Source organism: Convolutriloba macropyga, chromosome 12 (genome assembly GCF_964194025.1).
Source record: "Convolutriloba macropyga chromosome 12, txConMacr16.3, whole genome shotgun sequence".
Lineage (NCBI taxonomy): Eukaryota > Metazoa > Xenacoelomorpha > Acoela > Convolutidae > Convolutriloba > Convolutriloba macropyga.
The window spans coordinates 48,358,897-48,374,591 of NC_134479.1; the positions used below are offsets into that span (position 1 = coordinate 48,358,897).

General features: G+C 32.4%; 2 protein-coding genes across 8 annotated transcripts in view; one reads left to right on the plus strand and one right to left on the minus strand.

Annotated features, from left to right (window-relative positions):
- LOC142350566 (calcium-dependent secretion activator 2-like) overlaps positions 1 to 15,695 on the plus strand; it is a 240,494-nt gene that overhangs the window by 176,497 nt on the left and 48,302 nt on the right. The window lies entirely within an intron of this gene.
- Positions 1,359 to 14,208, minus strand: LOC142350570 (putative universal stress protein SH1215). 4 transcript variants are annotated; one of them, XM_075402427.1, is made up of 5 exons: positions 13,811 to 14,208; positions 3,643 to 4,017; positions 2,629 to 2,802; positions 2,075 to 2,227; positions 1,359 to 1,747 (listed from the first exon to the last, which is right to left on the minus strand). In XM_075402427.1, the coding sequence occupies exons 2-5, from the start codon at positions 3,659 to 3,661 to the stop codon at positions 1,572 to 1,574; spliced, it is 522 nt and encodes a 173-aa protein (XP_075258542.1). In that variant the 5' UTR covers positions 3,662 to 4,017; positions 13,811 to 14,208; the 3' UTR covers positions 1,359 to 1,571. The 4 variants fall into 4 exon arrangements, with proteins under 4 accessions (XP_075258542.1, XP_075258545.1, XP_075258543.1 ...); XM_075402430.1 differs by lacking the exon at positions 13,811 to 14,208 and adding an exon at positions 7,895 to 8,333 and having other exon boundaries at positions 3,643 to 3,864; XM_075402428.1 differs by lacking the exon at positions 13,811 to 14,208 and adding an exon at positions 7,895 to 8,333.

Sequence of the window (15,695 nt, forward strand, 5' to 3'; positions counted from 1 at the left end):
TTAACTTATCTTAGCTCATGAGTTTTAAATGATAATTTTTTGAAGGTGTGTTTTTTGTGTATATTTTTTAATCGCTCTCGAACGAAGTTTGAGAAAAAAATTTATACGCGTGTGATTTTGTTTTATGCCCAATGTCTGCTTGATCGTTTTTGCGTTTTTGTTCTAAAATTTTCTTTGAGTGACTGTTTCTCGCTTGAATTCTTGAGTGATCTAAGTTGCTTTTTCTGAAATAAAGAAATAAAGTTTTGGTAAAATAAAATCGATTGTGAGCGTAGAAGATTCAAGGCAACTGTAGTGTACTTGTTAAGACGTACTGAGCTTATCCTGGACGTAAAGGTTCGAAACCTTGTTTGGTCAGAGGTTTTCTTGCACCCTTTAAGCTAAACATTTCTTTGACTCCTTGAGTGACTGTTTCACGCTAGAATTCTTGAGTGATCTAAGTGGCTTTTTCTGAAATAAAGAAATAAAGTTTTGGTAAAATAAAATCGATTGTGAGCGTATAAGATTCAAGGCAACTGTAGTGTACTTGTCAAGACGTATTGAGTTTATCGTGGACGTAAAGGTTCGAAACCCTGTTTGGTCAGAGGTTTTTTTGCACCCTTTAAGCTAAACATTTCTTAGCTACACCCCTATTAATAAATTGCTCCCATCACTCGTTCGAAAGCAAATCATCCGACGAATTCCGGTTTATGTTTGATAATACAAGTATGGTAACTCTCTGCAGAGCGATTCTATAGGAGTTTCCTACTAATACTTAGGTTCCGTGTGCAGTTTTTATGTTTCTTTTTCAAATATTTTTTAAGTGTTTAGGTTCGCAAGCGTCCGGTATTCTGCTAAGATGTGAAAATTTCACAAGTTCTGAGGATGGCAAATAGCACTAAGTTTCACAAGAATCAATTGAAGAATGAATGAATAATTCGTCTTATGCCTTTCTTATTTATACTTTTTATTTACATTTTTGTCCAATCAGAATTGAGTTCATTCTATTAATAGATAGTGAATATTTTTTAAGTTTTGTTTGAGTCTGAGTCTCTATTAATAGATAGTGAATATTTTATAAGTTTTGTTTGAGTCTGAGTCTTCATGCTCGATAACAAGTTTGTAAATGTATTATTTCTGAGAGAAAATTTGCCAGGTTTATTATATAATAATGGCAAATATTAGTTCTCATGAAGATGTATATAAATAAGTTACATAACATAAAAAGTATAAATTATTTAAATTAAGAAGTATAAACCCTCTCATTTGCGTGAAAATCTAGTCTATGATCTGTCCCACCTCTATCAAAATTAAGCTTTCTCAAAGTTTTGTTCTTGCTGAAATGTTTTTAACGGTTGCTCAAGTGCGCCATTATCAAGTATTTATCAAAACATTAAATTAAATCTAGAATTCGTGCTAACATTAATAGCCAATTTATCAAAATAACTGATATTGTAATTGAAATCATTCATTTATGATTCATTTATTTGATGATGCAGCAATTGTGTCATCAATGCTATATTACGTAATCATATTTTTTTAACTGTGCTGGTTATTACGTAATAATCTATTGCTTAATCAATGTTGCGTAATCATGAGTTCTTCTGCTGTCCTGATGTATTGAGGGGTACTGTTAATGTTGGTACTCCAGAATTTCTGATTACGTAATCGCTCACTGATCCAATGAACGCCTTTTTGAACTTGCTCAAACCTCGGCAGCCAATCACAATCAAGTCTACAGGGTTTTGCCGAACGTAAGTCGTAATTGCTGAAATATACTGAAAAATGACACGGCTATCTTTCAAGCTCTAGTACCAAATTGTACTTTCTTACTGATTCTTGCAAGATAAACGTTGATATGCATGATGGATAAACTTTGACTGGCTAGGGCAATAATAAAAATAATATTCTAAAGGCTAAGTTGAGCTGTGGTTTATGTAAAAACTGGTCGAAAATTATACAATTCGCTCCTATCACGACCTCCCGGATCTTCAACGCGTAACACTCTCTACTAGTGTGACACATATATTGACTTAGTTTGGGTTTCCTCGTAAATTGCTCGATTCCCCCCCCCCCTGTTTTTTTACATTCATACCTTTTCCTGCTTCGGGTGGGTCGCAGCTGAATCCAAAACTCATGGACTCTGGGTTCAGTCCATGTTTCCTGGCTCTGCTGGCAAACATGCGTTCTAGTCCCTCCATGTAGTGACCTTTGTACCTTTTCAACTCCTCAAAAGCCAGGTCGGGATCTAAACAATGAAAAGCAAATCAAAATAATAGTGGTTACAAATACTTTCCACCAATTTTTCATGTTAGACTTTACTGTAACTGTTAAAACTTTTTCCGCTTTAGTTCGAGTATTTTTGCTCTCATAATCGTGGAATAGAGGCCCGTGTATCAACTTTTCCAATTTCTTGACGAGTGTTGTTTTGGAACTAACTGATTCTACTCTTTTAAATCACTCTTAGTAAATCTTGGGAATAAAAACTTTGTTGCTTGAGTTTTTTTTTCACGTGACAAATATGAATATAAATCAAATTTTAAAATACTTTTTAAAGTAATAGTAATTATTTACGATTTTGCAAAAAAATAGCAGTAATATGCAAGAAATGCGCTTTTATCACACACCGATTAAGTCCTAAAATATTACCTGAACTGGTAGAAACAGGGTCCATAAAGTGAAACAAGACGACACTGTCTTTTGGCCTACTGACAAATAAGCAGTAGAAGTCAAAAGCGTACTCTGCATTCTGACTGCCATCAACTGCTATTAGAACTCTTCTTTCTGTCTCAAAAACACTCTTTCGATGGTGATGATGGTGACCTGTAAAAGAATTTTAATTGTGATTTTTTAATTTAGTTTTTTAATTGCTCTCAAACGAAGTATCAAAAATGTTTTTTTTTCGAATAAACAGTTAAATTTTCAGACGTCAAGTGTATTATTCTCTCTATTTCTGCAATACTTGTACGTTTGGAATAAAGTTCCCGTCAAAGTTCAATAAACCGTGGTTGATAAAACATTAAAATATTTATACTTTGAATGGGTAATTAAATTTCACAAAATATTCGTAGATAAATCCCCACCCTAAGAGTTTCTCATTAGATGATCCATGGTAATACTTCTTAAAGGACTTGAGGTATTTGCACATCTGTTAGTTGCTTCGTATCAATATACACTATTTTAAACCCAAAAATTTTCGAAAACTTTGCTTTGGAAACTTTTGTTGCTTCATTCATACATATGTTTTTTATTTTCGATTCAACTTTGAATCGAAAATGATTCTTGAAAAGTTACTTGAAAATGTTTATTTATCCGGTTCCGGCTCAATTGTGAAGGTTTTCTACTTTTTGGTGTTTCGATTCTATTTTGTCTAAAAATGGAATTATAAGTTTTTATAACCAGAAAGTTACCCAAACAGTGTTGCTTAGTTTGGGTGTCTCTCTCATTTTTGTCTGGTTTTAGCCATATCAACATTCAGATATAATATCTTTCACCAAATTTTGTGTAGAATTTTTAGGTTGCCTCCTGGTTTTTAGCGATTAACTTGTGGGGGTTAGTATTGGAACCAATCCCAACTGATAGCATACACATGCGTGATTTTAAGCATCATTAAATTCACAACGTAAATATTATGCCCAAAAAAATAATCAGTTCAACACTAACCTGATGCTTGAGCGCTCATTTTTAAAAGCTACTTTTATATAATAAAGTAATTTAAATCTACAAGTTGGATGAACAATTTAGTCACACTGTACCGACATGAATAAGAAGGTAAAATGTACAAAATAAACCAATGCAGTTACTTTATTTCCTCCAAATTTCTCCGAATCAATATAAGAAATACACCAATGGAAAAAATGAAGTGAATAACAAATAACAGTAAAGCTGTGCTAAATTACCCTATATATTTTATGTTGTGTTTTTGCTAATGGTATATTGTATCTGTTTGCCTTATATCAATCAAGCAATTTTGCGTACGTTTGTCCTGTGCGTGAATAAGTTTGGGGCTCAAAGACGCGTCGTAAAATGGCAGAACGTCTGAAAGAGAAATTGTTTAATGAATCTATTCTTTTTTTATATCTTTTCACTAATTATTCCACAATGTAACTTGCTGCAATTAGTTATAACAACAGACAACTTTCTAGTTCAAAGGAGATTTTTTAACGTTTAAAAGCTGTACAACTCTGATTTGCTATAAATTTATTGGATCTTTTTGAAGTAAATTTGAAATATTATTCAAAAATAGCTGATGAGAATGGCGTTGATATATATGTTTTTAGACGATAGCCGAACAGACAGACACCCAAAGATTGAAATATATCGACGGTTTAATTCTACATTAAGCTTTTCAATTACATTTCTGGCAGTTTTTTGATAAGTTTTGGTCTGCGCGAGCCTTGCACTTATATATTGACATTTAAAAATAAACGCGTTTTGACGTCTAAAACCACGCATATACGATGTATATATGTGAAAAATAGAAAATTTCTCGGAGAAATAAATTACGGCAGTTGTGTAAGTGAAAGTGCCTATTTGTATTTTGAGTGTTCCTATTACTTACAGTCGCCTCCTTCCCCCTACATGTAATCAATATTCCCAACCAACGGCAAAAACAAGAAAGGGATTTTCGTGCTTATGTGGTGGTAAATGCTAACCTTTAAAGCAAAAGGCCAACACAGAGAAGAGCTTTGAGTGTAGTAAGTTAGCAAGGCCCACTTGAAAATACTGACAGAAAATTTACTTTTTAAATTAAAATAGTCTGCGAGTTTTGTGACTAAAAAATGTTACTTGAAAGTGTTTTGACGAGAAAGATTGGAATTATTTCGGGTCAAATAACGCGAAACGGTATAAAAATTAGTTGCAAGAGGACGATATGGATTTATTTGCGCTCTAAGTGAACGGTATAAAATTTTTGAAAAAACTACGTGAAAACTTTTAAATTTTCATTTTTATAATAAAGCTGTAAGATTATTGGAAAATAAGAAGCATGTAGAAAATTCTTGTTTTTCGGCTCAATGGGCTGCTTTTTTCAAAGCCTCAATACAAAAACAGCCTGCCCAAATTCCAAGGACAAAATCAGAATTTTCCTCCCCTGCTGAAAAAGGAAAAATCATCCACGGGTTATTTTGTGTTTGTTTTCTAATTTGACTTGCTTTGAATTCTAATGGATTTTTAAATTCTGCTGCAACAACGAATTTCAGAGCGTTCATTTTTGGAACTTAATGTTTTAATGGCAAAACCCTCCGTCTCTCTAATATTAACAAAAGCGATTGACGGAGCCTTTAGTATCCACGGTCAATTTTCTGGACCAAATTAGGAAAATATATTGCAGTTCATCGATCCCACCCTTAAATCAACTTGAGAAAAAACATTTTGAATTGTTATCTGTGCTTGCGTATCAGCCACGTTCATCAATGATTTTTTCTACTTCGTTTTTTAGAGCACCGATAGCGATAGCCGAGCATTCTAGTCATTTTGCTTTAATAGTACAGGGCTTTAGAACGAATGGGAAGCTTGTAAGAATTACAGGTTTCTAAAATCGATGTGCACCGCCCTGTAACTGTTCCAGCAAAAAATTTTAAGCGTACCCTTTGACTCACACGTTTGTATAAATTAACCATTCAAGATGTAAGTTTTTCAAAGAAACAAACAACTTTCGTTTATGTTCTTTTGAAATCAAAAAGTTTTACGAAATATTCCATCCCGGTGCGTCATTTCCTGAAAAATTTTGCAAGTTCTCATTTCGCCCGTTGTTTGCCCCATATAACTCCCACCGGGAAAAATTGGGAATTTTTCAGTATTTGAAAGTTTATCTAAGTATGCGTAAAATCCAATTTTTTCCAAGTGGGAAAAGCGGTGGCACTAAATTTTCCCACTGGAAAATTTGAAGAAAATTAGGGAAGTTCGACGGGATTTTCAGGAACAAAAAACTCGGCAAGAAAATTTGGAAATTTCGGAAGGCAAAACGGGAAAAGCAAATCCCGTTAAATTTTGCGAAAAACGATACTTCCAGCAACCACGCACCGAGATCTCAGCAGTTTTTATCAAAATGTTTTTTTCTGACTCGAAAGGTCGTGCAATATAAACAGTCTCGCTAAACTACGGATAAACTACAGAAAGATTTGCAGCATTTTAAACTGCAACATGTTATCACCTCTTGGATTTTGAAAAGTGTAGAAATTATGGCTGCTTATGGTACAACATTCATTTAATGAATTTAAAATTGAGCTGCTACTCAGCAAAATGAACAATAAAAAGGACAAATTTCTTGTTCTGATTGTTTTTTAACGTGAACTCTAAAGTGACTTGAATTAAATGTTATATCAAGAATTTTAAATGAATTATATTTCCGCACACTCGTTTATTCAAATCTTTACTTTTTCGTCCTGTGTAAATTTACACACCCTACCAACTTGAAACTTCTTTAAAGTTAAAATTATCAAAAAGCTTGTTCTTACAAGTTAACAATTTTTGCAAATATCCCGCACGTTCTTGAGAGATAGCCTTCCAGTTTAACGCAGGGCCTCAAAGTTTCAAAACAATACTTGAAAAATGTATCGTCCTGTTTATGCTCTTGCGAACATTTGGTTTTGTCATTTTTTTCTGTCGAACTTTAGACAAATTTTTTTGAAAGCGTGTTTGGATCTCAGATTGCTTTTCGTGTCAGTCAGACTCAATAGTAACAATTTAAGATTGAAAGAGTCTTTGTGTTTTTTTTTTCAAATAGGTTTATATCAGTGACAAAACAATCTGGTTATCCGCGCTTTCACCATTTTTGGGGCCTTGAGATAGATATTTGTGCTTTTTGGATTGTTAGTCTTTTTATGAGCTTTCTCAACTGGAGAGTTGTAATTTAGTCATTTCTTTATGAAACGATTTCAAGTTAAAATTTGGTATACAGCCCAAATTCAGATCAGCGCCAGTTCTTATCTATCGCTTTGTTTCGTTTTATTAATTAGTTTAGCTTCTGTCTTTGAAATTTTGTTGAAGTTGAATTCCTTGACAACTGATTCTAATTTTGTGTTTTTAGTTTCTTCATACCTAAGTGGCGGTGTGTAGATAATATCAAATCGGAGATCAATTTGTTTGTTGTCTTGTTTTTGTTGGGAGAAGAGTTTGAAACAGGTGACACATTGGGTCGCAAGTGTTCATTAAGATGTTTTTTGATCTTTATTGTAAATACATTTGGTTCTCGACATAAATATGAAGCTCTGGTTTGAGAATTACTTAGTTTTTTGATTATTTCTTCTGGGAAAAAAGAAGGTATAAAGCCCAACGATTGCTTGTTTGTGATTTTATGTTGATGTTTAGTATCAAAATTGCTATTTTTAAATTTTTATAAACGAAATTTTTTAAAGATAAATATGTAGGATATTTGCTAAAAAGAGAAAAAGTTAGCTGAACAATTTTAGAATGAATAGCTCTGTTTTACTTGATCAAGGTACCCTATATTTTTCATTATTTTTGCTCTCTTGAATTGTTCAAACAGTTTTCTTTTTTGTGCTGGAAGCTCGTATCAGTAGTCTGTTATAAGTTTACTTTGTTAAATTGTGCGTGTCAAATGATAACCTTCAGGAAATGAATAAAAAAGCAGTTTAAAGTGGATCATAAAATATAAAGAGAAATCAGAGACAAAAAGTTGAATAATGAAGCAATATTTAAAATGTTGCCGTTGAAGGGACTATTGTCTGAATTTCGTAGCTGAACTGAATTTTTCCAACTTTATGCTGATAAAGTCTCCTCTCTTCTTTCCAAAGTTTTTCCTTATATCTTTGTAGCAGAGCCATTTTTGCCCTTGGGTAATTTATTTTTCTAAGATACTGAAAATATGTACTACTTGCAATGTTATATTTCGTGTTGCGTTTGCATTTTCCCAATTATGTCAAATGTTAATACAGAAACTCTGTACTCAAACCTTAAATATTCCTAATTTTCATAGTTAATTGCGCCAATTTTGTGACGAAATAAAATCGGGATGATATAATAGAGGGGGAAAAAGTCGGGGTTAAATGAAATAGGGTTAAACAAGAAGGATTAAAAAAGGGGACAATTTTTTAAACACGGACAAATAATGGAGTATAATTAAGTCATGGGAAATAAGATTTGCGTAAGATTGCATATGGTACATGTAACAACATAATTATAAAACTACTTTGAAATTTCCATGAAGGATATCAGAAAAAAACAGCAAAAACATAATTTATCAGAATGTGTCTGTTGATAAATTTTTTCAATATCTGATTTCAAAGTTTGTAATTTCCAGCCAATTTTGATATGATCTGAGGCGAACTTTGATAATGTTCTGAGTTGGTGTAAATGCTATGATTATTGATGCATTGCAAATATATGTTATAGGTGATATGTCTGCATACGGCTTTGATAACATATTGCCAATTTTCAGGGTGCTTAAAAAGAGTTTAGAACGAAAGTCAACTTGGACGAAAAGTTGTCGTTCATATTATCTTTCATAAAATGTAAATTATTTTGATTTTTTTTGCATGAAACAAGAATTTGGTAAAAATTCTCGCATACAGTTTATTGCCCAATTTATGGTTTCAACTTTTAAGTTTGGCAGCACTGAAAGGCAAAAAATTGATGTTTTTAATTTAAGATTTGTAAGATTTTTCAATCTTAATTATGAAAATTAAGAGTTTTCATTTTTCTTAGTTTTTTAAATAATTTTTCAATTGTTGACTTGTGTTTGTTGTCCATATGAACAACTGCTTAGGCTTTCTGACCAATCCTTTAATAGAGAATAAAAGGAACACGCGTAATTCATAGATCGCGTACTGTATCGTGATACTTGAACGCAGAGAGATTCACCTATTCTCATTTACCTACCTCTTGCCTACCCCCCCCCCCCCTCCATACACACACGCTAACCTTGCTTAGAACCCTCCCATGTAATGTTAGAAATCAGACTTATGTATTTGGAGGCAGGGATATTCTTATCACGCGCACTCAATAGAATTTCACTGCGCGCAGAGAATAATACAGAAAGGGTACATCGAACTAGGAAAATTGGGGTGAAAAATTGGGAAAAATTAGCAGAATTGCAAATCTGCTCAGTAAGCAGATTTGTATCGGAGTCATTTTGTGTAAATAACCGAAGTCGCTGAACTGTGCTTTGATAACCTGGCTAAAAGTAAACTTTTATAGTTGAAGTGAATCTTCAGAAGTCCATAGAAATTTTGGCTGAGTTGTAAAAGTATGAAAAATTAAAATATTTTTTTTGTTTTACAACTATTCGGGGTATTGTCTGTCCATGCAAACTATATGATTAAAACGTTCTGTTTTCTTCAACAATTAAAAATTAACTTCAATACTATAATGTTTCAATTAGTGTAAGTTGTTTCTAATAGTGTAAATTTGATTATTTCAGAGCGCTTTTTCTTTGTTCCGACCCCCCCCCCCCCCCCCCCACACACACACACACACACTCTCACACATTTTTTTTCTTTCTAACGTTTGTTGTATTTCTTTTTTGCCAATTTTACACCACCTTTGTGGCAAAATTTTGGGAATTCATGACTGCATAAAATGACTGGAGGAAATGAAGATTGATACGAAATGAAATTTATGAACAAGTTCAATGCTATTTGGTTATGCTTCGTTCCTCCCCCTTTATCGAAAAACAAACACACGATAAGGGGGGCAGAGAAACAACTATTTTCCAAAAAATGTCAGGCATTTTTGTCAAATATTTCATGCTTTTTTAAATTGTTGTTGACAACTTTTATGACGAGAAACGAGTAATTTTAAACACAAAACGAAAAAAAAATCATTATTTTCGAATTTTTATTGTTTAATTATGAAATTTTGTGCTCAAAAACATTGATTATGTGAAATTATCTTTAGGTTAACAGCTCACTAGGAAAAATGTAACTATGGAATTGAAGACGTGCGAGTGAATCTAGTTATAAAGTATAAATTGAGGATGGAAATTGTTTGATTGCATTACAGGACGCCAATTTCCCCCACCGCTTAATTAAGACACTCCGCGAGGGTTTTCTGCTGTTGCGTCGTCTATTGTGCGCTATTTCGTGACAATTTGGTGAAATTTGACTCGCGGGCTTTTAACTTTTCCATCTCGGCTGGAAGTTGAAAGAGAGGAAATCAAGGCTGTTTTTCCCTCGAGTTACGGAGATAGAACAAATTTTGAATTATGAAGTGAAAGCGCGTGAAATTTTAATATGATGGGGGACTATTGATTTGAAGTGAGCTTTAGATTTTCTCCGTTTGATTTGAATTAAGAATGCGACTCTCTTTTAAAACGTTTCTGAAATTTTAGATTTAGCAATTGGTAAAGAAAGAGGATACGATTGCTTATGGAATAAGATAGGGAAATTCTGAATGTTCAATAATCCAACGTTAAAAATGCGCTGATTAATGCGAAAATAATACCATTTAATAAAAATCCCGGAATTGAAATACAATTTTGAAAAACGACTGTTGATTACTATCGGATTTTTTGGGTTATTCCTAATTATACCGAAATTTAATGCCTTAATTAATCGCAGATTACCTTTTTCTCTAAGGTAATAGACAAAATTGGAAAAAAATCAATAAGCTAAATTATTTTTTGCCAAATAGAACGTCACTAGCGCTAAGCTGACAAAAACTGCAGGCTAATCGGACTTCAGATTACTGCAATGATTTTACTTGGCGTATACTTGCTGAATCTTTTGCTTGGTCTATAATTTGCCGGTGTATTTACTGAACCAATTTGCGATTATTAACGGATAGATGTTTAAGAGTGAAAAGTTAATTTATTTGATCAACACTGTGCTTCAAATGGAGCGAATGAGTTGCAGTTTGAAGATTTTCTTCGATCAAAAACTCCCATGAAAAAGTAGTCACAGATAATAAACGTGCCTGATTGTTGTTAGCTCCAGCTGAATGCGGAGTGCAATCTAAGTTTGATAACACTTGAGAATTATTAGAGATGTTCTGGCTGCAATCTATGATAAACAAAAGAGAAGTTGATTTAAAATGCATCAGCTTTCTCTGTTGGCAGATATCTTTTTTGAAATTTACTTTTTTGTGTTAAGTTCTGAAAAAATGAGTTGTGAAAAACCGAAAAGATTCTTTTTAAAACACTCTTATTTAACATCATGTATAGCTCAATGTTATTGCTTGAACGCTTGAAAAATTGCCTTGCATAGCTCTTTTAATAGTAAAAATGTTTTTGGCGATATGGTTATACCACATAGAAGTAAATTGAAAGATTGAGCTCATTTTTGTTTCGATTGTGGTATTAATATACCCTTGAAGGAAAGCGTCGAAATTCAGATATCGCCTTCGCTAACAAAGGCAGACAGAGCTGGTAGTTACCAGATTGCAGCACCGCTGAAGAAAGTTTATATAACCTTGTTTTTCCAACCCCAATGAAATGTGGGATAGGAACTTTATAGAAGGCCTACTTTTTTATTAAGCCAAATTTGGCCAACTGATATCTTTTACGGAGAGGTTCAAAATGTATACCATTGAAAAGTTCTTAAAAACTGAATCGAATGTTGAAGAGAAAATTTCAGTTTTTTATTATTCGAGGAAACATTAAAATTTAAATTGATGAATTTTATCGAAAAATTTTACTATTAACGCTTGAAAATACGCTATTTAAGTATTTAAAAACAGGAAATCTTTGTTAGATAAATCAAACATGAATTGTATAGAAATAGTTCGCAAAAGGGCATAAATAGCACAAAACAAAGTTATTAAATAGTAAATTTCCTAGAGATGGAAAATGTCTGAAAGAAAATTGAAATTAAAGTTTTTCCATATTTTTAATTTGAATAGTCCAGAAAACTACTTTCCTGCAGCGTGTCTAAGGTCAGCAGCTGACGTATACGGTTTTCCACATCTCAAATGCTTTTTATCTCTTCAGTTTTGGTAATCTTTAAATTTTGTATATGATGGCCCGGTAATCCCTTCATTCCCCGAGAAGCAACCAATTGTTCCCCTTCGGAAGTTTTTTGTATGCTCTGTTTTCATAGATCAGCAAAATATTTTTCGAGAACAATTTCAAATTTTTCTGTCGTTTCTATGGTTCTATGGTTTGTTTCTTTTATCGTGTTTTGTAAAAAAAAAATACGATTATTTAATTTTGTTTAAAGCAGTGCTGCAATTTCTTGATATTATAGTTCAATGTAGAGTGTTAATCAACTTAAATTTTTCAAGCTATATTCTGTCAATCAAACTTGACCTGGTTTTGTTAAGTCAAACAAACACTTCAGATTAGTTTTTGTTTTTTTTGTGTGTTAATTTCCTCTGAGATCAGGTAGTGTAAATCATCAACTTAAACACTATGTGAAAAAATCTACACGTAAATATAATTACTTTAGGAATATTTTTAAATGAAGGTTGAATGCGGAAAATGTTTTTTTTCCAAATTTGGTTTATTCTAAAACCTATATAGAGGAAAATAACTACTTGTTTTGAAATTGTTCACCCATTAGTTTGATGTTAGAATTCATTTGAAGATTTATTTTTTCAAGTTGTTGTCTTATAATGGAATAATAACTAACTAAAACGCCTTAGATGATACTTCTGCCAATTGTCAGACAAGTAATTTTCTGATTACTTTTTGTTAACATGTTTGCGTCTCTCTCTCTCTCTCTCTCTCTCTCTCTCTCTCTGTGTGTGTGTGTGTGTGTGTGTGTGTGTGTGTGTGTGTGTGTGTTGATTATTTGATTTTTGCAGGATACTAGGATTTCAGAGAGTTTGGGAATCTAGTTCTTTGAAACTGTCAGATGATAAAATTTCAAAAGAATTCAGAAGACTTTTTCGATTATTAGTCGTAATTACAATTTTTACTATTGCTAGTTTTATCGCTTCTTGTTAGACACTTGAACAGTGTTTTTCCTCCCATTACCATAAATACGTAAACCGAAAGCAACCCGCGTCAATCCTTTGAGTGCAATTAGTCCAAGGTTTCTTGGGTATGTTTTCACTTAGCATTTTGAAATTTGATTTCGAAATTTACATAGATTGATTTTTTTGTTAAAGATAATTGTTGAACTGTCCCAAAGCTTAAGACTATGGTGTTAATGGTTAAACATAAAAAACCTAATCCTTGGTAAATTTTTCGTTAAGACGATTTGGAATTTCAGTTTATGTGATGGATTTTGTGATATTTTGATATTACGTTGTCATTGTTTGCAAATTAGTTTTGTTCAACTGTCATTTTAACTATTCATGTTTGCTCTCAACTCAAATTTTGTTTTTTTTCAAGTGTTGTTGTTGTTCAATGCTCTTTCCATTATCATTGAAACATATTACCCATTGATCCTTTGTTTTTTTGCTTCATCCATAAACCTTATGAATTGTCTTTTTGAGATGAATAAGGTTGCAAAAAAGTTTATGCAATGATGGGTGCAGCTTTGCTTGTTGACCAATCGCAGCTTTTTGGTCTGCAATTGGATATTTTCTTTAAATTGATTGTTTCAATTCAGTTTTTTTCAGCAGTGGAATACAAGTTTTCGATAGATTTGGGAAATGAAAATAGTATATTTTACTTTTTAACAGTTAACAGTTTTCTCAAAAGTAATTATGGGCTATGATTTTACGATTGGAAAAAAATAATATGGGTGACCCATATTTTCCTTCGCATTTTGTCGCTTAAATTTTCTGCTTGATATTTCAATTTTATGTCTCTCATTTGATACGTTACTGTAATTTTTCACCTGAAATTACTGGCAGTATTAAGTTTGAAAATTGTTTTAGGGTATTGTCTGCACTTCCGCTTCTAAAAAAATCCCAAGCTAATTTTCTTGTGCACTGTTTTGATTTTTATCAAAGAAGAATGCGTTTTTTTTGGAATTGTTCATACGCCGAATTTTTGCTGTAATTTGTTTATGTAAAATAGCGCAAGAACAGGGTAAACAAATAAGATTAGTATGTTAACGTGGTGTAATTGTTGTCACGTGGCCTATGTGACATATGTTAGTGTGAACTAATTAGGTAAAGAAAATACACAAAGGAGGGGATATTAGGGAAGGTTTAGCGTTTATTTTCCAAATTCCTCCCTTCAGTTTTATGACAGCTACGAGGAAGTTATCATTGGGAATGAGAAAATACACACGTGAATTTAAATAAGGCGATTTAGGCCGCTCTAAGGAATTTAAATGAACTTAAAAAAACAACCACCAGTTGAGGAAGAATTTGTTCAGCCCTTTTTCACTGTGTTCAGACATTCTAAAAAGGGGTTTAAATGTGGTCAGTATTTAAAATGGGGGAAATGTCTGAACTGTATATGATTTGCAGTTAAAAATACAATTGATGCAGGTTGTATTTAAGACTAAACGCTTAAGGATTTGTGCTTAATTTTCTTAATGGAGTTATCGTATCATTATCATATCAATTTTTCCCTGAGGAAAACGTCTGTATTTTTCCTCAAAGCTGCAGGGGAGTTTTAAGGAGCTCAGAGGACTTCGATTAAAAATTAATGATTATTTAATACAAAAGAGGTAAAAAAATTTCAGAGCCGCGAAGATTTGATTTTCTCGCGTTACGGTGTTCAGGTCTTATCAGATCCTGAATTGTGCTCAAGCTAAGGAAAAAATGAAATTCATCAATTTTAAAGTAATTTAAGGAGAGTTTACAGTGCTGAAACAAACTGTGTGCAGTAGTTGTATAAAATATTAAAACACTCTGCTTTCTTTTCCCCGTTTGGTGTTCATAATGGCTGTCGTACCAGTAACAGTACCTGCTGTAGTTTTCTACAATTCAATTTTAGGGACAATAAAATCTAATTGAATGCGCTTTTCAAAATTTGTGCTCAGTCATATTTTAAAATGAGCACATGAAACAATAACTGAGAGCGCTTTAATTTTGATCAGATGGATTCGTGAAAAATATGGAGTTTAATCATCAGTAAAGAAAATTATACATTTACGTCATTCTATTGTGAACTGTAGACTTTTTTCCCAAGCCAAAGCAGTGAAAAGTAATTTTAATTATTGCATCGTAGAACATCAGAATACTCAATTGTTTAAGAACATGGAAGCATTTTTATAGACTTTTCTTTGGTCTATGTCTGAAACAGCTCATACTAAACAAAGAAAATTTTGTCAAAATGAAGCTTATCAATAGTAGACTCCAAATCAAGATCTAGATTCCAGGAGCTTTTGCACAAATTAGGCTAAAGATGACTTGTAATCATCATTAATTTTTCTGAAAAACATTAATTTTTTTAGTATCTTCTCTAATAACAAAGCAAAATAGAGGTGAGTTGTCATATTGATGTTTATCAAGCTTTGTTCACAAAACTCCTAAAAAAACAGCGAAATTATAAATTTGTCGTTTCTTGGCTTTAAGATGTTTTCGATTTTGTACATTTTCAAATTTTTTAGCTGAAAACTGTATTACGACGAAAATATTAGGACATTAAGTGTACAAAAGTATTTGGACGAGAATTAATCGTTTCCTAAGTTGATAATGTTATACGCAATAATGGAAGTATTTGCAGAAATTCAATCTTAAAACTTCATAAAAAAGTAAAACCGTATTATTGCCAAAACTTTAAAGCAAGATCTTATTTTATATTTGTTTTTTTTTGGCACAATTCAGTTTGTTGATTAACATTTACTGCCATTATGTTATTCAGTCTTTTTGGTACTTTTATATAGTTTTGTACTACTGATTATTTGTTTGATTGTAGAACCCAAGGCATTTTAATCTGTGATCAGTTCTAATAGCCTTAATAGTATCTAATC